The following is a 26,440-nucleotide window of genomic DNA, read 5'->3' on the forward strand; positions in this document are numbered from 1 at the left end:
CTTGCATTGAATTGTCTGCTAATGTTAACATAAAGAATGCTGTACATACCCGTAATGTACTTGCATTGAATTGGTCTGCTAATGTTAACATAAAGAATGCTGTACATACCAGTAATGTACTTGCATTGAATTGGTCTGCTAATGTTAACATAAAGAATGCTGTACATACCCGTAATGTACTTGCATTGAATTGTCTGCTAATGTTAACATAAAGAATGCTGTACATACCCGTAATGTACTTGCATTGAATTGTCTGCTAATGTTAACATAAAGAATGCTGTACATACCCGTAATGTACTTGTATTGAATTGGTCTGCTAATGTTAACATAAAGAATGCTGTACATACCCGTAATGTACTTGTATTGAATTGGTCTGCTAATGTTAACATAAAGAATGCTGTACATACCCGTAATGTACTTGCATTGAATTGGTTGCTAATGTTAACATAAAGAATGCTGTACATACCCGTAATGTGCTTGCATTGAATTGGTCTGCTAATGTTAACATAAAGAATACTGTACATACCAGTAATGTACTTGCATTGAATTGTCTGCTAGTGTTAACATAAAGAATGCTGTACATACCCGTAATGTACTTGCATTGAATTGTCTGCTAATGTTAACATAAAGAATGCTGTACATACCCGTAATGTACTTGCATTGAATTGGTCTGCTAATGTTAACATAAAGAATGCTGTACATACCAGTAATGTACTTGCATTGAATTGGTCTGCTAATGTTAACATAAAGAATGCTGTACATACCCGTAATGTACTTGCATTGAATTGTCTGCTAATGTTAACATAAAGAATGCTGTACATACCCGTAATGTACTTGCATTGAATTGTCTGCTAATGTTAACATAAAGAATGCTGTACATACCCGTAATGTACTTGCATTGAATTGGTCATTCCAATGTTAACATAAAGAATGCTGTACATACCCGTAATGTACTTACATTGAATTGGTCTGCTAATGTTAACATAAAGAATGCTGTACATACCCGTAATGTGCTTGCATTGAATTGGTCTGCTAATGTTAACATAAAGAATGCTGTATCTTCATCTAAATGTCTTTTTAATGTACTCTCACAAAGTTGCTTCAATGTATCAACCTGAAATTACAACATCAACTAATTAAATATAATGGTTGGTTAATAGAATTCATCAAATTGTCATGTTTTTTAAATGAATATGTAAATGGGCAACTCATGAATTTGACAATATTTGCTGAATAAAGGTCTTATTTAAAATCAATATAGATTTAGTTTCTCTTGAATTCTGACAAATTGACGAACAAGACACAAGTGATAGTCATTTTCGGTGACATTCTTACTACAAAGATGAACAATTTAATGGGTCTGCTATGGGAATGCTATTGGGTCTTACTGTTTCAATTTTTAGTATAATGTTTAGATAGGCTTAACTAGCAGTGTAGTATACAGTGCAACTCTAAAACATACATTATTTACACAACAAAGATAATGTTTTGATGAAGACTGAACGTCATAATTTGTATTGGTTTAGAATACACGTTGATTTCCTCCTGTTGGTGTTGAAAATCAATGTTTCTTTCCATCACACCACATCTTAACATGTGAATTTGATAAGCATTTAGTAAAAATATAGGACTACAAATCAAAGCATAGGAAACAAGACAAGCATAGGAAATAGATGGACGTTCTCATCACTAGGACTGTGCTATAGTCTTGCTTCAACCCCATGAAAACAGAACACATTTGAGACTTTAGAAACTGAAACTTATGACACTGATAAATGCAAGGATCAGGATCCATTTACATTATCAACGAGAACATATGTGAACATTCATCTATAAAAATGTCTGGAAATAATAGATGAATTTTGAGTTATAGCATCATCAGTCGGTTGATTTAAAGCTCGCACAATTCATTCACTGGTTTTCCTGGTTCCCGGTGTTCTGACGAGCTATCAAACATTTATGTGGCAAAAGTAAATCCCTTTACGCAGATGAAATTGGAACGCTTTTACACCAGAGCGTGCAAGTTTCTAAACTAGCGACTGAACTCAAAACTATTGATAGAAATACACATAAGGTAAATGAGTCGTCACTTACCTCGTACCTATCACTCAGTGACATCATATCAGCAACCTGCTCTACAGATAGACCTGATGTGTCTAAATATCCACTGTATAAGAACTGCAGAAATAATCTGAACAGTTCAGGATTGGCATCGTGTACTGTGATTTTTCTGTTGAATATACAGAATAACTTTATATATTATAAGTGTTACAGTACTGCATGTATCATTACTAACAATAAGTCCAATATCAGCCCATGTAACAACAGATTAGAGTGCAAGTTTACTATCACCATATAGTTTCTAACCGTACGTTATTTTCAATGATGTTATTTCACTTCGCTCACAGTTAATACACCACATATTTGGCTGGTTCTTGCAAGTCAAAGTTGCCATCAGGCGCAAAAAACGTAAGAAGCATTCAAACAATTTTGGTTTATTTGCTGATAAAGAATAATTATATTAGTGATATTTTAGTCATACTGTGGAATACTTTATTTTCGCTGGATTTAATTTTCGTTGAAAAGGCTTTTTGGGCGTTATGTATGGAATTTATTTTCACTGATTTTTGATGAGTTTAATGTGAAATATAGGAAAAAAAGTATATTCGCTGGATTTTATTTTCACGGAATCATTCCTTCAGCGAAAATAGCAAAAATTAATTCCAAGCGAAAATAAAGTATTCTACAGTATATCAATACGAGACAAGTTCACTTGAAACAACAAAACTCAACTCAATTTTTCAAGTATCATGTTAATTAATATAAAATATGTGTGAGGCAAAAACTGACGCATGCGAACGGCACCAACATGATCACATTCGAAGCAAGAGCACTTACTTATCTATAGATTCTCGCATACCACTATTTAACGCTCGTCTGAACCAATCACACCTGGCAGCTATAATCACACGATGTGCTTTAATTTCGTAGACCTCCATATCTATATCCAGTTCACACGAGTTTAGATGAGGCGTGGTCGCTGCCAGCGATGGAGGCATTGGTGGCGCTGCGTTACCATGAGTATGATCTATCACAATATCAGGTTCTTCAGCTGATGGAATAAAATGAAATAAAATATACGAATAGAAATTAAATTATATCACGTGGCTGTCTATTTGATACTCAGAAGCAAAAAATATTTTTTTTTTTAATTATTAGTTGTAAATAAATTGTGACTATTTTTTAACTCAATGCAACTGGCTATGGGGAAATCACAAAGTCATTGTTTCCATGGAAGCAGGTTTGGGTACCCAAAATTTGTATTGGCTCTCTGACAACTATTTGATATAATTAGGAATTTGTAGTGCTTTTCAATTGTTAGCATTTTATACAGCTAACTTTGTTTTCAACCCTGTCAGAGCCCTCACAGTCTTCTGTGGGAGAGGCCTTTCTGGTAAACTCAGAAAGAGGCTTGTAGTTGAAGCCATGGATGCACTTGCATAAGAAATGGCTCTTTCAACGTTAACAAACACTTTAAATTTCTTGATTCTTTTTAATTTAACCCATAATTGTATTTAATTATGAGTTTATTGAAGTAATTATTCATGGTGAATTAATGATAACTCAGAAATTTTGAAAATTAGCCAAAATTTCAAGTCTTAGAGTTTCTTAACATTGGAAGAGCGGTTTTCTATGCCTGTGTATAATTAAAACATGGCTTCACCATAAAGGTCTCTCTTGCAGAAAACTATGAGGGTTCCTGATTTATGAAAAAGGTCAGTAAGTTGTCACGTCACATCATGTTAGATATGGGTCTCATGAGACATACTGTAAAACATGTCTTTTTTGCGAGCATGTCTTTTTCGCAAAAGTTTAGCGAGAGAACTGATTCGCTAATTCAAGATGTCGCTAATGACTTTATTATCAATTCAAAATGGCCGCCAAACAAAGAAATCAACAAATGACAAGAGAGATTCGCTAAATGAACATTTCGCTATTACGTCATTTTACTACAATTCGCTAAAATTGCATGCCGCTTTTTTAACATGTTTTACAGCATACAAGGCATGTAATATACAAGTGAACTTTTTGTTTACATGGAATTTGAATGTACACTGTACATGTGGCAACAGCAGTGCTTTATGCAGACAAGTAGTAGGTATTTTCCATATATCATACACTTACGTAGATTTTGGTGTATGATTTCAAATCTCATATCGGCTAAGTGTCCAGATTTCAGTAACTCTGTCGCGGATTTCGCAAGTTTACTTTTACCTGGTACTGGCGGTATACTCAAAGACTCCACTGCATTAGTCTGGAAAACAAAAACAAATATCTATGAAATATGAGTAGTCTTAAAGCGAGAGAGTCGTCATCTACTCATGTTCACAAACAAGCATCTACCCATGAGCCTTTGCGTACATTGTTATTGTCGTTTGAGACTGAAGTCCAGTGTTGGCGCACATGACGATCCTTCCACTTTAATTACTGATCACGAAATATATGATGCGTTTTTCCGATCATTCATGATCAATAACATTTTACAGGCATTTGACCAGACTTTTGTAAACACAAATAGTAGCCGAAACTTTGTTGAGAGTGAATTTTTGATTGCCCCCTGAATAGTAGACCAAATAGTTGTGTTTTTATATCGGTCTATGAGGCAGGACTTCTTGCTTTATGTTCATTCATGCATAATAATACTAATATTCATCATAAACAGTTCAGACTTGTTCTTCACCACTGTGAAAACTTTTGTCACAAAAAATAAACACTCATAATTTCAAAGTTTTTGATCAGTTTAATTGATTTTGAAAACCTGTCACCCATGAGGAACTGTATTCGTTTGATTCACAATTATAGACAAATGCATGAAAATAAGACCTTGGCAGTAAGTATTATGCTGTTCAAATGATTTTAAAAATGACATAAACTGAGCACTGCAGAAAAGAATATATATCTTTGAACTTTAATACCTGATATGTTGGTTTGCTGGTTTTACTCGTAGCACCAGTACTAACACTGGGACTACTTGACTCTGTAGACTGCTGCTGAGTTCCATCTTTGGTTGACAAGGTCTTCTTATTGACTGATGCATCTAGAATACCTAGTTGTACTATTGCTGTTGTAAATGTTTCCCTGTGTACTAGATCACATACTGGTGCCAACACTGACTGTAATGTTCCCTTATGCTGCGTCATTTTGTTTAACACCCAGGCCTATAAAAGTAGATACAATACTGTCAGAGGTTACGATGCGATACCCAAACTGGATACCCAGAGTTTAACATTGCTGAGAGATGTTTGAATATTTTGTCTGATATTTTTGTAAAAAACAATGAATGATATGAAGATGATACACTAATACCAGTAGTAGTTGACCTGTGACAACCCACGCTATTTAGCCAATAATCGAGAGATTGACCACTCAGCACAATACACATGCAATGTACGCAATGTTTCCCACATTTTAAAAAAAACTGACCAATGGCAGAAGAGAGCTTGTCACAAACAACAAATAGTAAACCACCTTACTATAAACCATATGCCCTGTCAGGGGGGGAGTTGCATGACACGATTGATTGAAATACTTGTCTCATTTGCATAAATTAATATTCATGAGCAATGAAAAACTCGTCTTTTCAGTAAAATTGTGCCAAAATGCTTTCCGATAGCATACTTGTTACCGGTAGTTCTAAATTGATTGATTCTATTGTTACGAGCTGAAAAAATAATCGGAAAAATGATGTAAAGGTAATTTTTGAGACACGTTTTCAATCAGACTCCAGCTAACTATTGAAAGTAAACACAGGTTTTCTCTTTACCATGATCATAGCAAGTTATGAAATTCATGGAGAATGCAGAGGCATGTTTATATTTCACTCTAGTACTATTGCTCAAAATTGCTCAAAATGTATTCGATGACTTTTTATCAGTGACAAGTTACCTAATTAGTATGCATTTCGAGAAACCACAGTGTGTGTGCATGCGCAGTTTGAAATGGAACAGTTTTGAATGCAATAAAATCACGCGTAGAACTCGGGCTCCAGCAAGAAATTGTGGCGTCAACCAGTTTGCAATAGACATAATTTTGGAGCCTATTTTTGTCTATGAAATGTTTCTAAGTTTTGTTGAGGATTATTTTGTAAAGAAATTGCTTAAATTATTTCATCTGTTCGTAAACGGGACGTTGTTGCTTTGACGATGGGCTACGGACGACTGACGTCGAAACGTTCCATTCAGATCGGATGGCACCCTCTCGTGCCAATCCCCCCTGTGCCCTGTATTATCATACACATGCTGACTGTGGTACCTAGCACTACAACACTTACCACCCTGGACGACCCAAATTTAAACAGATACTTCCACTCTTTCCAAGTCAATTTTTCCTCAATTGTAGAAGCCAGTAGGTCTATTCTTTTCAAATATTGTGGAAACTGGAATAAATATAATTATAATAAACATGAATAATATACAAACCATCGTTACAGTACCACACCTACAAATGATATATTGCTTTAATATTATTGTATGTATTATTATAAGATTACAGCATCATATTTTTAACATGTGAGCATTGGAATAAACATCTAATCATTCCTGCTGATTTTGGCATATCAAATAAAAGATCTCTAAATTTTGTTCCGGAATTGCAGTGAAAATATAATATCAGACATGGCCTGGAAGGATAATTTCAATGGAGAGGTGTTACTTCAATCAATGTACTGGTACTATGTACAATAATACTCTTTAATATCATTTCAATCTGACTTTAAAATACTAAACATTAAAATAGTAAGATCTCTCTACGTAAGTGCATATGACACTAATAGAGCAAATACAGTATTAAAATTATCATATTAAGGTAGCGAGAAGGGAAATTTTCACTTCTTTCTTGATTTTTCAAAAATTGATTAAACGTTCACTTTAGACCTTGATACATCATCCCAGGTTTACAAAAGATCGAAATTGCGAAATAACGTCGCTCAAATCAGTGTTTTAAAACGCTAGCAGAAAAGACTACAACTGCCATTTCGTGGATATTTGCACATTGTTTATCTTTGAAAGGGTTTAAATGATAACATCTTATCTGTATACACTGTTGTTGACGATTCTGATATAACGGGTGATAAGCTTCCCGTCGCAAACAATGCGTGTTCATCTAACGTCCATTGTCAGCATTATTGTCAGTCGAGACTTCGTCGGAGAAACATGGTCATACAGTACCCATTTTGCCCAACTTTCCGCTTTTACATCGACTGCTTAACGCTTAATTTCCGACCATGCGGTCTTGTCCGACCGGAAACCGACCGCATTTTAATCGCGTTTTTTTTTGGGGGGGGGGTTGGCTCGCTCATTGAGAACACTGACCGCTCGTCCAAACACTGATCACTGGCGCAGAAGTGGTCGAAATGGTGGTTTTGATAGTAAAGTGTGAACATACAACTAACTAGTATTAACTATTATTAAGATCTGAACGGCACTTTAAATCTAAAATTATCAACGAAAGATGAGGTTTTATTTTAGGCTTAGAAATATTTTCTTTCCGTCAGCCCATGCATGGAACTGCCATTTAGCTTCATGGTCCTTCAGCTTGTCTTCGCCTCGGAACACATCGCGAAGACTCAATAATCAGGAAAGAAAACCCAGACAACCATGTCGTACTTGTGTTGAAATAAATTTTGTATTTCACGTCAGAATATTGTTTTCAATAAAATATTCAGTCCAAGCCAAATCGAGGCCAAAGGGTCAGGTTGCGTGCATATAATTATAGATAGTTAAAACAAAAAGTATTTGAACTTTTGTCAGCTGTTCAACATCTATAAAAACCATAAAGACAATTATAAGACAATGTGAACCTCGGAAATTTTTCTGTTAGTCCGAATTTTAAATGCGTGCGAGCGAGCGGTGATATTTCGGAGTTTGCGCGGTCGACAATAAAGCGGAAATTGTCCGGTCAAATTCAACAAGCGGTCAAAAAAGCGAGAAAAAAGGTGATTGGAAAGCGGGAGCAGGCGAGAGGTAGTGTGAAACGAGTACCGTAAAATCTCTATTAAAAGCCGCATCCCTAATAGAAGCCGCACCCATTATTTTTGAACAATTGAAACCCAAAAATTTACCATTTCTCATATGTGTAGATGCTCTAATAGAAGCCGCATCCCCTCTGTTGCATTGTACCATTTTAATAGAAGCTGCAGCTTTTAATACAGATTTTACAGTACTGTAAATTTGCGCAACTTTCTTTTAAATCGTTTTATTTTCCAAGTCAATATTTTATTTCTATATTTCTAAGAAAGCGTTGACAGATGAGGCAAAGAAAAATCTGCCACTCAGTGTCGCACTCTGACACAGCAATTTTTTTTTTCAAACATCGGCCATTTTGTTTCACCATGAAAACCGTTTTATTAGATCACTTATCAGAGACACTTGAAGGATTAGCTTGTTTGTAAACTGTCAGCGTGTACAGTGGGACAGTAATGTTTGTCAGAGGATTATCCCTCGTTGTTCGTTTGCATAACAATAACATAACATAACGAATGTTCCTGGAGTGGGGACTCAAATGCCAGCAGTTTTCTTCATTTTTCACACTCGAGCTTGAAATTATTCATTATCTGACACTCTTTATGAGCTCTATGATATCAGTGGTTAATATGTTTGGCCATTTTTAGTGTATATTTATAATAATGCAGCAAATCTACAGTGTTTTATTAACCAAGACTGTTTTTCGCGTTTTTCTCGAATTGAAGTTTCGATTGAGTATGACTCATTGGGACCGCCGCCAAATCAAGTGCGTTCGGACTAGGACATTTAAACTCGCAGTTATCGTTCAAAAGATAATGATGGTGCGAAATATGTCTGGGTTTTTAAAGAAAATGCTTTGTCACAGAAAAATAGTCTGTTAAAGGTGCCAAGTATGAAGTAATTTGGGGACAAAAAAACAAACCTGCATAGAAATCGGAATAATAGGTCTTTTGATGCATTTCAATGGACTTGATTACGGACAATGCATGACGTAAATTTCACCAGGAAATTCCGCAGTGTGCTCTCGCAATCGAGGACTTAGTCATTTTTACAAGATTCGCCATTTTTGATGTCACGTGATAATTATGTAAACAATGACCGTCCAGTTTGTGCGAACTTGTACCTCTATACTTAGTCTTTTGAAATATATAAGCTAAATTACTCTTCTGAACAAGACAACAGACAGAGAATGATTTATTCGAAAATGTCACAAAACTATTATTTGCATACTTGTTTTCATCTTCTAATTGGGACCAAACGACTACAAATAGACCCAGGAAAGTATATATTTTTGGAATCGCCAGACTTCAAGCTTTTCAAAAGTGTGTTTGTCATGCCCGTATCTGCATTCTACGGTGCGTTACTTAATCAAAAGTGAAAAATTACGCATTTATGCTGGTGATAATAAGTTTTGTTTTCAATTTTCCTAGTTGTTCAATAGTTTGGTGAATTGAATGTGTCTGGTCAGTTTTATTCAAGTAACGCGTTTTGAAAAATAGTGTCCTGAATTTTAATTTCTGTTTTAGTCGCATTGCCCCCAACTCAAACCACAACACATTGGTAAATAATCCATGAAATAGTTTGTCTGGACACATTCAAGTTCCTCTCATTGTCACCTTAAAGCTGTGAAAATTTGGTGTTAATCCGACGACAATATGTATACGTTATTTTTTGTTAAAGACCTTGTATTTTGAAAAACATAAACTCCTAGAATACGTCGATGAAGTCACAGCAAAGATTTTCAAGCTTGTTTATCTGCACAAGCGATTTGTTTTCCCATCAAAGTCTGTTTTAACATGTGTAGGGGCATCGAAATGTTTAAGGCTATTGGAAAACAAAAAACAAGCAGCCTGTCGGCTGAGATAGCTCCGCTGTTAGCAATGCACATGGCAATTAAAGAACAGAAGATATCATTAGAAAATGAACAAATCTGAGAGAGGTCCACATGTAGTACCTATAAGTATAATATATCAAAGCAATTGGACTTGCGGTTTTCAACAAGAAGTCGAAAATATCACTTTTTACCAAAAATTACAAAAATATTCATCAAAATTAGAGAATTAAAGATATCATTATGAAATGAACAAATCTGAGAGAGGTCCACATGTAGTACCTATATATGTAATATCAAAGCAATTGGACTTGCGGTTTTCAACAAGAAGTCAAAAATATCACTTTTTACCAAAAATTACAAAAATATTCACCGAAATTAGAGAATTAAAGATATCATTACAAAATGAACAAATCTGAGAGAGGTCCACATGTAGTACCTATATATGTAATATCAAAGCAATTGGACTTGTGGTTTTCAACAAGAAGTCGAAAATATCACTTTTTACCAAAAATTACAAAAATATTCACCAAAATTAGAGAATTAAAGATATCATTACAAAATGAACAAATCTGAGAGAGGTCCACATGTAGTACCTATATATGTAATATCAAAGCAATTGGACTTGCGGTTTTCAACAAGAGGTCGAAAATATCACTTTTTACCAAAAATTACAAAAATATTCACCAAAATTAGAGAATTGAAGATATCATTACAAAATGAACAAATCTGAGAGAGGTCGACATGTAGTACCTATATATGTAAATATCAAAGCAATTGGACTTGCGGTTTTCAACAAGAAGTCGAAAATATCACTTTTTACCAAAAATGACAAAAATATTCACCAAAATTAGAGAATTAAAGATATCATTACAAAATGAACAAATCTGAGAGAGGTCCACATGTAGTACCTATATATGTAATATCAAAGCAATTGCACTTGCGGTTTTCAACAAGAAGTCGAAAATATCACTTTTTACTAAAAATGACAAAAATATTCACCAAAATTAGAGAATTGAAGATATCATCATGAAATGAACAAATCTGAGAGAGGTCTACCCAAGGTACATATACACCAAGTATCAAAGCATTCAGGCTTGTAGTTTTCAAGAAGAAGTCGAAAAAGTAAAACATTGACACGGACGACGGACGACGACGACGGACAATCACTCATATGATAAGCTCCGCTCAACAAAGTCGACAGTGGAGCTAAAAATAAAGGAATGGGATAGCTATAGTTCGATAAAATGGCAGATGAAAACACTAAAATCAATGATTTTTTTCAGTGGCCGTGTGACCTTGTGTCTGACACATTCATATGCAAATGACTAATCTGTGAAATAAACAGGGGCGGAGACAAACCACTCAAATGTTTGGAAACACTCATTGTGTGTCAGATAGCTACTGATAACACATCCTAACATTGCTTTGTCTTGAGTTAATCTTTGAAACTTATAGGCACACAGATTAAACCTGTGTTGTTGATTTTGTAAAACACTACTGAAGCTGCCTTGATTCCCTTCAGAAAATCTACATTTTAACCAACTTACATGACATTCTAGGTTACGTTGACTTTGTCAGATGAAAGTTTATAGTGCATTTCATCAATTAATAAATAAATGTGAAAATCGGAATTTTCAACACAAATAATAGTCTCGCTACCTTAAACAATATCAAGCAAGATATGACAATATTTTGTGTAATTATATACTAATATCAACATTTCAAAACAGGCATCATTAAAAATATATATAACATAAACAATTGGAAATGTCAGTGATAATATATATTATTATTATACATCTGTCATCGTAACGCCATAAGTTTCAGCGTGCTGTAATTTTGCGGTATTCTATGGGGTTTTTTCATCCCACCATATTAGGAAATGCAAAATCCAAATATGGAATGATTATACACGTAAAGCTTCCTCTAATAATAAAAACAAAAATGGCTGCCACCAGGGTTTGACCGGACTCCACACAAAGAAGTTCACTGATTCTGTTCTAAAAGTATGCACTCAGAAAGTACGCCATCGCATCAGCCTCCGATGCATGTCGGTCGATACATCCGCTGTACTGTCTCGGTATCGTCGTAATAACCTCATATTATGATATTTTACATCATAAACCATATCATAGCATGTACAACCTCAATGTGAAGGGCTGTGTTTCAGTTTAAAACATGATTTTGAGCACACCACTACTGTCTCACCTCTTCGATAATTTGCTCCATATTCCTCACCACTGATATGACTTTCTCGTTTTGCGTCAACAACGCAAAATTATCTCTTTTATGTAGTAAATTCATGAACTCAGTTGTTGTCCTCTCGTGGAATTTCCGAAGCTTCACTAGCTCTTTCATATGTAGTGCCTTCAAAATAAGAAAAAAACTGATATATTCTGATTTAATCAGAAATCAAGACAATAATATTTGGATAGTTAAATCACAACAGTAATCTCAAGGTGAATGTTCAAATTTTGTAGAAACCAGCATTGTACTAGTTGTACTATGTGAATTTTGATTGACCAGGGATCACATGTGGCCACAGTCTTCAACTGTGACCTGATAGTAATTTTGGCCCCAAGAAAGCCATAGAATGCTCCATTTTATCTTAGAATTATCAAAAACTCCACACCCTGGTAGGGAGAACCTCATCTCTTCTACTTGGTGGCGCCACTAAATTGCAGTCCTCCCTCTTGCAGTTTTTTTCTAGAAAAAACCCTGAAACAAGATACATCATGACTACTACAATACCTCAAAACATAAATACATTAATTCACTTAAAATATAAATCCGAAAGGACTCACATTTCTAATTGTCCTACCCAATGCATCTCCTTTATGTTTCTTTTGTTTTTCCAGTGTATTGGATGCAGTAATGACTTGTTCTATGGCAGTTCTGGCATCTATCACTATTTTAGATAACATATCTAAACTTGTTTCAATCTGTTAAAGCAAATAAATACCAGCACAATAAGTGATGTCATCTTACAAGTAAATGTTCTTGTTTAAAAATTTAACAACTAGATGATATATTGATAATAATATCTTTAGCGAATCGGCTGATGACACAGCTGCATTGCAGGCAATGTTGCTTCAAGGAGCCAGTAGATCGTTAGCAGATTTGGAGGCAATATACCTTGCAACGCAGCTGTATTTGCTACCAATTCACTGTGTGAAAGGGTGTGCGAAACAAGTTTGCGGTGACAGCGATAAAACAATAGTACCAACAACAAGTACTTACTTCTGGAATAAGGTAAATGGCAATTTCTTGTCTCTGACTTGGCGTTAAATGTTGTGAAAACTGTTGTCTACATACTTCTAATAACCTGCTTAACTGACTAAGAAACACTGGTAACCTATAATGAATAAAACACATATTTACTACTCAGTAAATACTTACCCATAGATACATCAACACAGAATATCAAAGGATGGTGGTCATCATTGTCGCATACGACTTGTTTACCACTTCCGTGTGACTGAGAATGTTCTAGAACCGTACTGTGTCTGGGTGGAATTTTTAGAAACTGGTTGAATAGGTAATAGAACACTGTAGGAGGCAATAGAAGGTAATGGAACATTCTAGAAATTTGTAGTAAGTTCCAGACTCATTATGTATGCTGATGTAATGGTCTATTTATAGACAGTGTGGGTATATATAGGGGAGTTGTTCAGCAAAAAGGTACGGGGGGGGGATGCGGTGTATATTCGCTGGGTTTTATTTTTACTGATTCACTTCTTTAGTGAAAATAGTGAAAATAAATTCCGAGCGAAAACAAAGTATTTCACAGTACCACATGTCATGACAGTTAACTGTTCTCTTGCGCATCATTCAAGTGTCTTACCTTGTTCTTGCATATTTAATTATTTCATGTCTTTCTTCTCTACTAAATTCACCTTTTCTTCTTGAGAAGAGATCACAAAGTGTGAGAAACTTGGCACCAGCTGAAAAAGAAAGTTGAACGTTATATAAAATCATTATTCAATCATTGTCTGTTTATTCCCATCAAAACTACTGACCAAAACATGGATGTTGTCTTAAATTGCTCCCATTCATTTCTTACACAATTTCCCCCTCATCATTAGGATAATATGAGGTTATTACGAGGATACCTCAAAGCATGCACGAAGACAATACAGCGGGAGTATCGACCAACACGCAATGCAACAGCGTACTGTCTGAAGATACATCAGGGGAATGCCAAAACCAAAAAGTTTAGAATAGAATCAGCGAACTTCTTTGTTGGAGGCTGTCAAACCCTGGTGGCAGCCATGCTTTTTTTTATTATTAGAGGTGTGCTTACGCACGTAATCATTCCATATTTGGAATTCACATTTCCTTATATGGTAGGATAAAAATACCTCGTAAAATACCGCAAAATTACGGCACACTGTAACGTATGGAGTTACAGTAACAGATGAATAATAATGGTAATTAAGTCCAAAGTTATAACAAAATTAACTCACCTACTGCACCTTCCCTTAAAGCTTGCTTAAAAGAGTAACATAACTTTGCTGGATCAGCAAATGATTGACTACCACTGCTTATTCCATCATCACCACCACCACCTTGTCCATTGAATATGTCAATTATTTTATCAGCACACGTGTGCATGTCACTGATTAAGCCCATGATTTCTAGAGAAGAAAATAAGATTAAATTATTTATAGCTCTAGAATGTTTTTAAAGGTACACCCCCTTTCTTTCAAAATCAACGTATTTGACACACAGAATGAAGGAAAATGTTAAAATCATTTCAAAGTTGCTAGGATTGGTTCAAGACTGCTTTATACAACATTTCTGCAGTAAAACAATTGTATCTTGAAATGAGGTGAATTTTCAGTGGAGATCAAAGAAATTTACTCAAATACAACCTACAGCAATTTGCTGCACTCAAAATGTATTCACATGTATTTTTACAGCATGTGTTAAACAGCATTCTGAGTTTCATCTCAATATACATGTATTACAATAATATTATCGTCCACGCCATTACATGTATATCACCCCCCCCCCTCCCCTCCAACCTTCATTGTTCAAGTGTGTCCAGATACACACTTATTTTAGAGTCCATAGAGTGTACAAGAACAGACTGATTGCAGACATTCTCATTAGCATGTTAACAAATTCACAATGACAGAGAACATATAAAAAAAATACATATTTGTTTGTTAATATTTTTGTGGTAGGTTTTTGTGACAATTCTACACACTCAATGCATCCCTCCCTTGAACATTTTTAGTTTGCTGTCATCAAAGATCTATTTTTGACTTCTTGTAAACTACCATGCCATATACTTTGATACATGTACTTAGTATGTAAGTGCCTGGGTAGACTTTTGTCAGATTTTGGTACATGTATGACAGAGCTGTGAGACCATTTATCTATGAAATGATACCTCAACCAGGTCTGATTGAACATGTTTAATCACCTGTACTAATCACATCTGTATGTGAATGAATCTTGCAATTGGCTGAGTGAATTTTACATTCAAATAAAGTACAGTTGAATCCGTTTCTTTGGCGGTGTTAAATTCAACCCCAGGAAGGATTTATAAGGCTACCAGTCAGTGGTTCAGTATAATACTGGTCTATACTTACGTTGCTTCAAAGCGATATTTTTGAGGAATGTTTCACAGAGTTCTGCTAGCTTCTCCAGACCGGGTAGTTTGGATGCAGTCCTGTAACACAATTTGGCAGTGTCTTCTGACAGTCCTTTAGGTAGGCATTCCGCATACAGATAATACAGCACTGCATGCAACACATCAGTCTGTAATCCTGTGAGCGGTGGAGGTGCTCGCTGCCAATCCATGCTTGGACAACTCACTTGCAGAATTGTCTTGTGAACTTTGTACTGAGAATTAGATTAGAAATACTGTGTGACGCTTTAGTGTCACAAAAAAACAAAAACAATTTTGCAAATTCTGAGAAATATTGCAGCAGTGAAGATCTCCCTAAATTTTCTTAGACAGGAAGTGATAGCTAATTAAAATTCTGTCTTTTGCACACACTTCTAAATTAGCAAATATTTCTAGTAGTGAAAATTGTAAGGTTTGCAGCAGGCCACATTGAAAACTATATTTATAGTTCATATATGGTTTAGGAATTTTTTACTACATACACAAGTAGACAGTTATAATTGCTACAAAAATTTACCCACAAAAATGTTTATTTGACAAGGAAAAGGTAATTTCACAAAAATCGTTATAACACAGAATCTTTGAAATTGACGAAAATTAGATGTCATTACATTTCAGTGCATCACAGTAATTTTGTTGAGTAGTGAGCTGTCAGTATGTGAAGTATGTTATAAGGTTATTGCGATGATACCTCAAAGTATGCACGAAGACAGTACAGCGGCAGTATCGACCGACGTGCAGCAGAGGACGATGCGTCAGAGTACTGTCTGAGTGCATATTTTGAGGTATCTTCGTAATAACCTTATTATTATACATCTTTTTCTTCCAAGGATACATCATGGGAATGCCGAAATTCAAAAAGTTTAGAGCAGAATCAGCGAACTTCTTTGTATGGAGACCGGCCAAAGCCTGGTGGCAGCCATGTTTGTTTTTATTATTAGAGGACGCTTACGCGCGTAATCATTCCATATTTGGAATTCGCATTTCCTAATATGGTAGGATGAAAATACCCCGTAAAATACCGCAAAATTATGGCACGCTGTAACTTATGGCATTACGGTGACAGATGTATAATAATATATATTACATGAATTCACTGTGACTCAAATCTATATTACAGTATATGCATGTAGAATTTCAGTTGTGAGAAAAAGGGTTGAACTAATTCTTGGAAAGGGGATGATAGATTTAGAAAAAAAAATACATGCATATTTAATAGTGTATGGATATTTACCACATCCTCCCAAAATTTCTAATAGCCTAACTCCTAACAAACAAAAAATAGAATTCAAAACAAACCTCTTTGCCGTTATCAGCTTCTATGGTAAGATCAGAGAAATAGCCATGTTCAAAAGCATTGAGGAAGGAAAATGGCATATCTCCTATTTGGTCACTCGGCGATAGCTAGGGTGGAAAAACAACATATTGTTGAACAATTTTGAAACAACATAACAGTTATTGGTTTAATTTTTATTAATATTCCTATCAAAATATTTATGCTCAAAAACAGGCTCAAATATAAGCAATATATAATCAAGATTTCATATTTGTATCAATAAAACAAATTTTATGCTTTGTAATATACAGTGTATATAGACAACAGTCTAGATAGCATCCTCATTGTAAAACAAAGAGGAATCCAACACAAAACTTTATATACATGCACGATTCATACACATCTCAGCTCATTCAATTTTAGATCCTTTTAGGGGCTTTTCAAGACTAAATATTTCTGAGAATTTAAGATTTGTTTTCAGTGACAAATAACTAATAGAAAATTACAATAATCATTTCAAAATACACTCAACATCATAGGTGAATTGAGCTATGGGGTTGGAGTAAAGATCCAATTAGTGCACATGCACAGTCAGGACACCAGCAATGACAGTTCAGTTGTAATCTCAGTACCCAGTCAGCTACACAGATTACCTCTCCGAAGAAATATAGTAATACCTACCTTCTCACATGACAGGATAAAACAATTTTCATAGTTTAGAACTAGCATGCCATCAGGACGGCTGGAAACCTGACAGTCAAACAAAAAAAAGGAATACATAAAATCAATAGAACATATTATTTACTTTTACATATTTATGTGCAGATCTTTCATACATCAAACTGAAACCATATTGTAACATGCTTACTTTAAACTCCATAACATCGCCGGTTGTGGTTCCAACTAGCTTTAAAATTGGAGGATCACCCGAGATATACTATGAAAGAAAGCAAAAAAAGGTTAAATATAACTAACTACAATGTATAACCATTTTCAGAAAGCTGTGAATGTTTCTATGGAAATTTATAAAACATTTATCCAGGGAGACCCATGTGTTACATTAAAATACAAAGAGGAACTTTTCATTGGGTATAAGAAGCCTGTTAGTAATGTAATCTTTGTGTCATTCCTTCAATCATGGTGGATTTACGTGGAACATCATAGATCACATCCAATTCACTCAAAACATGTCAAACTAAAAATTCAATATCAGGAAATTTAATTTTCAGTATTTTTGTTCGATACTGTATGTTCATGAATACATTTCATTATCATTTACATTGTAATGTATGTGTCCCGAACTCAAAACTTTTTTCTTAATTGTGACACATGACAAGCACTCATTCTATGAAACAATGCAATTTTCTAACAAGTATGTGCACTGAATGTACATGAAATAACTGCACAGGTTGTTTATGCCGCAGCAATTTTTTTTAAAACAAATAATAATCAAATAAAAACCATGCATGGAAAAACAAAAATATTAAAAAATATGTTTTCGTTTATATTGCGTCTTTAAATATATTGTAGAAATATATTTTTAATATTGCACGGTTAGTATCAGTATTGTCTTGCACATTCATTTCAAACAGGAAACATAGCACGACTATCTTAACCTTGCTTGTTGAGAATCTAGATTCAACGATGGATTATCACATAGAACTGACTGTATGAGGATATCGCCGAAATGCTGGGATATGTATTAATACATTTACTTATATAATAACATTTTGTATATTTAATACTACATGTACTATATTAATCTCAAGGTTCCTTTTAGAATAATATGAATTGCATAAAATGGTACAGCAGAATGATTTATATTACTTAATGAAAACAGCATACATGTATCCACTTAATACTGCATTATCTAAGCAACAAATCTTGGAGAGTAAAAAACTGACATCTGGTTCTTATGATCAGCAGTGCAAATGTATTCATTCTACACTTTCTAGCAAAATGGGCACAGATCTAGAAGCAGTACCTACACACGAATTGGTGACGTCATAAAATACATGACCTTCAATCGGGGTCGTTTCCTCGGTATATACGAATTGGTATATACAAATTACAATAAAGATACTTAAGACATTACACATAAGGTAAAACAAATCACGTGACAATATAATGATAATAACGGTAATAAATCCTAGCTTAACAGTTGAAGAGAACGCTCATATAGTCAGTCGGGTGACGCCGAGGGTCACGAACTGTGTTGCAAAATGGCCGTGTGGTTGAAACTGGGTCATGGCGTGACGGGTGAGGAAGACATCATTAAACACTCAAAATCACAATAAAACGGGGAAGTGGTTGCATATTACGGCGTAGCTACCATGGGAAATAAAAAAACGCCCAATACAAACGACATGGGTTCGAATCACACTAGATACACACTCACCAGAACCGAAGCAATCAGAAACCAGCAATCGTTTTGGCTTTTCCGTTCAACTCATCGGAACACTAGAGTAGTTAGAAAAATGAACACCACTTAACGACCAACGTCGTGGCGTGGTACACAAGCGTGCCATCAAAATAAAACAAAATTAGCTTGAAAAGACAGTGGGTTCGAGTCCCGCTCAGAGCTACCGTAAAAACGTAAATCAAATAAACTGAAATCTCTCAAACCGTAAACAAGTAAACAAAGAACGTCGCAAAAAATAATAAACCTCACAAAACTGCACCATACAAAACTGAATGAATAAATAATAAAATAACTAACGTCTTAAACTGGACGACGCGCAATTTGTTCAACAGTTTCCAGATTGTGACAAGAGATAAACAAGACCCAAGTCAAGGTAAGTTTTGTTAAAGTGTCGATGGCGTTCCCTATATTACGAAAACAATTCAGGCAACAGACGAATATCTTCTGTGGTGTTGTTGAATTTATACCGTGTCTGCGGAATTGTTGATTGAGGGTTCGAAGCCAGCAGTTAACGTTTTGTTAGAAAGTTTCACAATTAAATCAAATATCCAATGATACCAGTATATTTATTTCATTATTTTAACAACTTGCAATGGTGGAAGTTGGTCAAACACGAGTTCTTACACCTAAATAAGTATCAAATATTTGTCGACACATTTATTCTCTCAACCTTGTAGAGGTGGAAATTAATTAAACAACAGGTATTTACTCACAAATATAATGGTCAATATTTGTCCATACATTCATTCTGTCAATTTAAGAACTAGTAATTGTTGGAATTAATCAAATGAGAGTTGTCGACACCAAAATAAGTTTCAAATACTTGTCCATACATTTATTCTCTCAATTTAACAACTTGTAATGGTGTAAAATAATTAAACGAGAGTTGTCTACACCAAAATAAGTCTAAAATATTTGTCCGCACATTTATTCTCTCAATTTAACAACTTGTAATGGTGTAAAATAATTAAACAAGAGCTGTCTACACCAAAATAAGTCTAAAATATTTGTCCGCACATTTATTCTCTCAATTTAACAACTTGTAATGGTGTAAAATAATTAAACGAGAGCTGTCTACACCAAAATAAGTCTAAAATATTTGTCCGCACATTTATTCTCTCAATTTAACAACTTGTAATTGTGGGAATTAATCAAACGAGAGCTGTCTACACCAAAATAAGTCTAAAATATTTGTCCGCACACTTATTCTCTCAACCTTGTAGAGGTGGAAATTAATTAAACAACAGGTATTTACTCACAAATATAATGGTCAATATTTGTCCATACATTCATTCTGTCAATTTAAGAACTTGTAATTGTTGGAATTAATCAAATGAGAGTTGTCTACACCAAAATAAGTTTCAAATACTTGTCCATACATTTATTCTCTCAATTTAACAACTTGTAATGGTGTAAAATTATTAAATGAGAGTTGTCTACACCAAAATCAGTCTAAAATATTTGTCCATACATTTATTCTCTCAATTTAACAACTTGTAATGGTGTAAAATAATTAAACGAGAGCTGTCTACACCAAAATAAGTCTAAAATATTTGTCCGCACATTTAGTCTCTCAATTTAACAACATGTAATTGTGGGAATTAATCAAACGAGAGATGTCTACACAAAAATAAGTCTAAAATATTTGTCCGCACATTTATTCTCTCAATTTAACAACTTTTAATTGTGGGAATTAATCAAACGAGAGCTGTCTACACCAAAATAAGTCTAAAATATTTGTCTGCACACTTATTCTCTCAATTTAACAACTTGTAATGGTGTAAAACAATTAAACGAGAGCTGTCTACACCAAAATAAGTCTAAAATATTTGTCCACACATTTATTCTCTCAATTTAACAACTTGTAATGGTGTAAAATAATTAAACGAGAGCTGTCTACACCATGCACCAAAATAAGTCTAAAATATTTGTCCGCACATTTATTCTTTCAATTTAACAACCTGTAATTGTGGGAATTAATCAAACGTGAGTTGTTTACATCAAACTAAGTATTAAATATTTGTTGAGACATTTATTCTCTCAATTTAACAACTTGTAATGGTGTAAAATAATTAAACGAGAGTTGTCTACACCAAAATTAATCTCAAATATTTGTCCACACATTTATTGTCACAATTTAACCACTTGTTAATAGTGGAAATTACTTAAACGCGACTTGTTTAATCAGTTGACATCAATGCAACTTACTCGCAGACAGTGCACAACAGAGTATCATTGTTGAGCAATTATAAACAGGAACGTGTCTTGGCATTAGGGTAAGGGTCGGGTCAGGTATGGGCAACGGAATTATTAACAGGAACGTGTCTTGGCATTAGGGTTAGGGTCGGGTCAGGTATGGGCAACGCAAATGGCAAACACCCAATTGGCAAGATGTACACTAACGGGTTATGGCATGCATATAGTTTACACAAGTAAAAACACAAAATTGGCAATTTTTTGGACAATTGTAACTCAATAATAGAAATATGTTGTATTTCTATATATATACACACTATATAGTCTTATCAAATGCAAATACATCCAGTCAATCCATTGTGGTCTTGTGGGTCAGTTCTCTACATAGTGACAGGAGGACCTGGGTTCAATTCCCTTGCCTGCCTATCTTTTTTTCGCAAACACCATTTGGCAATAAAGCTAAATATGACAACAAATTATTTAATTTGCATGACTACCCACATAGCTCAGTTGATTTGTACTATGTCAGCAATGTGAGCGATCGCTGGTTCGAATCCAGTATGTTTAGTTAGATTTTTGAATGCTAGTGAAGACAGTGTCCTATGAATAGGACTTAAATCCTAACTCCTGTGTGAAGACACTCGTGGTACAGTGGACAAGACAGTGCGCTGGGAACTCAAAGATCGCAAGTTCGAATCACGGATTGGACACTCCTACAAAAGACATGAAAGACGTTAAAATCATAAACAGCGGATTCAAAAACTCAAGTCAGGAAAACAGAACACAAGAATACTACCCCACGTGGAAGCCAGCCGAAGTCGTCGAAGAACGAACACAGTCGAAGAACGAACACAGTTGACAGCTGTAGGTCACATGCAACAACAGACACGAGGAGCATGGCTGCTCTCCAAATGGGTCCCTTCTTTTGTATTGACCCCCTAAGGATTGCTAATCCCCCTTTCTAACTCTTCCCCCAAAAATAATATATCGCCCCTTTTAAAATGTAATGACCCACAAATTAATGAATATTCATGAGCACAGAAACTGCTATGTCATGAATAAATTAGCATAATTTAAAAAAAAATTGCATGAAGTGTAGGTACTCCTTCTGGAGCTCTGCCGCAAAATGTTTAATTATTTTAGCCAAATGTATATCTTGAATATTAGACAATTTCAAGTTAGTCACACCAAAATTGAACTTGGTTGATACATGTACTTCATGATGATTGATGGATATTCAAGTTTAAAGATTATCGGATTAAAATTGCTTAGTGTAACCACAAGAAACAGTTACCAATCAAAAGACAATATAAAAATTCCCCCCTCTCCTTTGCTAACATTATTGGCAAGCTAAAACACCCCTTCCTGCATTACTTCCCTGTCAGCATACCTTAGGCTAAACTTTGACTCATAATAAAAAATTAATTCATCTCACCTCATAAATTTCGAAGTTAGTAACAAAAGATGGAATGGTTTCCGAATTATGCGGAACTTTCCAAGTCACTTCACCAGAGTCATCAAACGTCAAGTCAGTTCTGTAAAAAAAAAAAAAAAATGCATAGCAAAAAAACAACAAAAAACAACAAGACTTTTTAATTTTCATAAACATGAACTGATAGTTTTGATGGTTGGTTGATGTAAGCATAGTCTTTAAGAAGCGGTTGTTGGGTTGTGAGTGTTAAACAATACATGCCCCTGGATCTGTAACATTATTTTGTTATACCCTGGTGCATACTATCAGAATCAGGTATTATTCATAACATGAATGTCATAACAATTTAGTTAACATTTGTCAAGCACAACAAAACCCAATGATATTTTATCGGTTCTGTATCTGATACTATTTTTTAATAGAGTCTGCTAAAATTGCAATAATTATTTATATTAATGCAATCAACCCATGCAATTAAATTTATGATTCAGAATATATTGACACGTCTTGAATTGCTGCCAGTCTGGTCTGTAGTAGAACTAACACTAGTATGTTTTGTTAGTAAATGTGTCAGCAACTGTACGAACACATCTTTGTTCACGTCACGGCACTTTACATGGTGAAGTTTAATATAAGGGGTAAGGGGGAGGGGTATGACGCACATCTCGGATAGGTAGTGACTAGTCATCTGATCCAACTGCACAGGGTGACATTAAACGCCCATTTGTGCCACCCAAAGTTAGTAACTGTGTGCCACCGAACACAAGTCTCAGCGGCAACTCACACGCAATAAAATCGTTACTTATGGACAACTCGACAGCTTCCACTCGAATAACAGTAAACTGAAACGCAGTTGTCGGCAGGCGTTGTGTTTCAATGGGACTGAGATACTTACCCTTGCAAACCACTCGACTCTAAACCATCGGCAACCGCTGACAGAGTTTTCACATCAGCGACCTGAAATAATTACACCATAAGCATCATTTAAACGCAATCAAATGAAATGAAAATGAAGTTTCGAGACCGACAGACATTTGCTTATATGCATTTACCTTCCACGAGCCGTGGATATTTTCCATCTCCGCCATTTTGGAAAGTGTTATTCTTTTACTGCGCATGTGCAGATACCCCAGCCATTTAAACTATGACGTCATGTACTAATTTTAGTCATGAGTTGATCAGGAGTTGATCACACGCACAGTCAGCTGGCATCGGTGTCGCTTGGTGTATATGATAAAGGGTATACACCCAGCGACACCGATGCCAGCTGACTGTGATCACACGGGGGTTAAAGGGACGATTCCAATGGGCGTTTTCCGCGTATATGAATCAGGCACATTTCGAAATATGCTGTGCGTTATTTATTGAATAATTGGCTAATTATTTGGTATAATATGTGTTAATTTTTAGGGCACTGTTTACGACCGATATACTATATTTAAACACACTTAATTACGACAATTAATAAAATAGTTATAAATAGAAAAAAAACCATAAAATTAATAAAATATGGAAATTAAAGGATATTCATACGGTAAATACCCCGCGCTCAAATTCATGGTAAATTTCATGTTACAAGCATTCTATATTTTTATCGCAACTATCGAGATGAATATTTCACGAAATTCTAGTTCAGTCATTTACCAAGGACAGAAGTGTGAACATAATGTTTGGTAATATAGCCACATAGTACTATTTATTACAGGCATGTGTGTCCAGTTCTACCATTATGAATGAATTGACTTCTATTATATTTCCAAGATTCTTCGTCATATTAAAGCGGGGGAGTCGTCACCTGCGCATGCGTCAGGTGGCCATAGCGTGTCATTGTTTACAATCAAGCATCTAAACATGATCCTTTGCGATTTTAGCGTGTGTTGTTATCGTCGCTTGAGACTCAATTCCCGCGCGTGCGCAGGTGACGGCCCTCCCGCTTTAACAAATCTATAAGAGTTCATTGTACATCGGCACCTCTTACTGGTAAAATATCAATAAAATGTCAATAATTTCCTGTATATGTATATACAGGTATATACACAACGAATGGTATTATTGGTAATGTAATTTTTGTTCGATTAAAATATTTGTTTGTTTGTTTTATTCTTTATTACATTTTATATAAGAAACCAAACTTAATCAATATATTTACAAATAACACATCAAATACATCAAATCAAATATGCAAGGTGGTAATTCGTTCTATGCACATTTGAAATAAATTGGTATAGTTTCTGTTCACATGCACACACACACTTACGTTCTACTTTCTAGTTTAGCCCCCATCCCCATCCTCCAATAGTCATTTTGCGTTCTCTGCGAGATCTCATGTTATGCGTGAAACAGAACGTTAAAACAAGACAAAGGTCGTAATGGCACAACATGCGAGAAACGTGAAACTATTTTTGGTGTGTTTCCATGCTTACTATTATACTATACTTGAGACACATTATTTCTGGCTACATTTGATGATGATCAATTTTGATGTAGTAAAGATATCTTAACGCCATACTATTCCTCTCTGAAAGATAGGAAATATCGATATTGAACTATAGAAAAAAGAAATTCGAAATAAAATCATTCGAATTTTGCGGCAGACATTCGAACCGCGTCTCCCACGCATTACGCGAGATCTCGCAGTGAACGGAAGATCAAATGTTAGTCATAACGTACAGTGTGAATACTACAAATGAAACTCTAGTTTCGTTTCCGGATTCATTCCGCATCCGATGCTTGGAAACCAGCCTCTCTTGTTCTATTTTCAGATATTCACAACATTTGTAGGTAGTTAAACAAAAAAAGTAATAAAATAACTCCAATTATATTATTTGAATTATAATATGAACATTTAGCTGGAACCCTGATTTAGTGATTTAGAATTCCGTAAAACTTCATACGAGATTAGTACTTCACATTTCATACATCAAACCTAGGCACTCATGCTGTTGTTGACTCAGTTGGAAACGTAACGATGATGATGAATGTTGCCCCCAACATTACATTTCCTATATAATTATTAATAATCCAATGTAAGCCCCTTTTGTAATAACGTACATTAGCAGTAATGGCAGTCGTTAAAGTCAGTATATCCAATTTGTCATTATAATATATATTATACAGGTAATCTAAGCATTGGAATGGGTTTAATTGTTTAAGTGTTACCTGGCATCAGCGTGGATTATATTTTAATAAAACCACTGTAAAGCATGCGGTTACGTTTTATGTACTTCATCAGAGGATCATCGCTCTCGCAGTTTCTATATTCACTGTGGAGACCAAGGTAAGACGTACACAGACATGAGGTATCAGCACAGAAAAAATGCGCCCTCTATGGTGGAAAGTGTTTCAATCTTTTTTTTTATATCGCACAATATACTCGTAGACGATTATACTGTGGTATTCTCCAAGCTGGTTATGACATAGTATAAACCATCATAGCACGAAAAACTCCCAATATGCAACACATTTTCTATTAATTAAGCTATGCGTATTCACGGCGACAGACTTTACACAAATTAGTTGAGCCATGATCACTTCGCAGACGTCGTTTATAAGCCCTAACCATCACGTAGCCATGATATGAGTACACATATATTGCTGACAAAAAGAGAACATACCAAACAC

At 35.0% G+C, this 26,440-nt stretch overlaps 1 protein-coding gene across 2 annotated transcripts in view; it reads right to left on the reverse strand.

Annotated features, from left to right (window-relative positions):
- Positions 1 to 23,922, reverse strand: part of LOC100370394 (uncharacterized) — a 33,193-nt gene extending 9,271 nt beyond the window's left edge. For both annotated transcript variants that reach the window (XM_085502422.1, XM_006812414.3), the window contains exons 1-18: positions 23,872 to 23,922; positions 23,715 to 23,776; positions 22,823 to 22,922; positions 17,638 to 17,706; positions 17,451 to 17,519; positions 16,793 to 16,897; positions 15,456 to 15,708; positions 14,322 to 14,492; positions 13,700 to 13,799; positions 13,096 to 13,210; positions 12,660 to 12,797; positions 12,064 to 12,222; positions 6,332 to 6,436; positions 4,977 to 5,219; positions 4,186 to 4,315; positions 2,899 to 3,112; positions 2,095 to 2,230; positions 1,004 to 1,114 (exon numbers count right to left, since the gene is read on the reverse strand). In XM_085502422.1, coding sequence (XP_085358548.1) covers positions 1,004 to 1,114; positions 2,095 to 2,230; positions 2,899 to 3,112; positions 4,186 to 4,315; positions 4,977 to 5,219; positions 6,332 to 6,436; positions 12,064 to 12,222; positions 12,660 to 12,797; positions 13,096 to 13,210; positions 13,700 to 13,799; positions 14,322 to 14,492; positions 15,456 to 15,708; positions 16,793 to 16,897; positions 17,451 to 17,519; positions 17,638 to 17,706; positions 22,823 to 22,922; positions 23,715 to 23,776; positions 23,872 to 23,907 — 2,316 coding nt within the window. In that variant the 5' untranslated portion in view covers positions 23,908 to 23,922. The remainder of the gene's footprint in view (positions 1 to 1,003; positions 1,115 to 2,094; positions 2,231 to 2,898; positions 3,113 to 4,185; positions 4,316 to 4,976; positions 5,220 to 6,331; positions 6,437 to 12,063; positions 12,223 to 12,659; positions 12,798 to 13,095; positions 13,211 to 13,699; positions 13,800 to 14,321; positions 14,493 to 15,455; positions 15,709 to 16,792; positions 16,898 to 17,450; positions 17,520 to 17,637; positions 17,707 to 22,822; positions 22,923 to 23,714; positions 23,777 to 23,871) is intronic.
- Positions 23,923 to 26,440: the final 2,518 nt, after the last annotated feature.

This window comes from Saccoglossus kowalevskii, chromosome 8 (assembly GCF_978046115.1).
Source record: "Saccoglossus kowalevskii chromosome 8, keSacKowa6.1, whole genome shotgun sequence".
NCBI classification, from domain to species: Eukaryota; Metazoa; Hemichordata; class Enteropneusta; family Harrimaniidae; genus Saccoglossus; species Saccoglossus kowalevskii.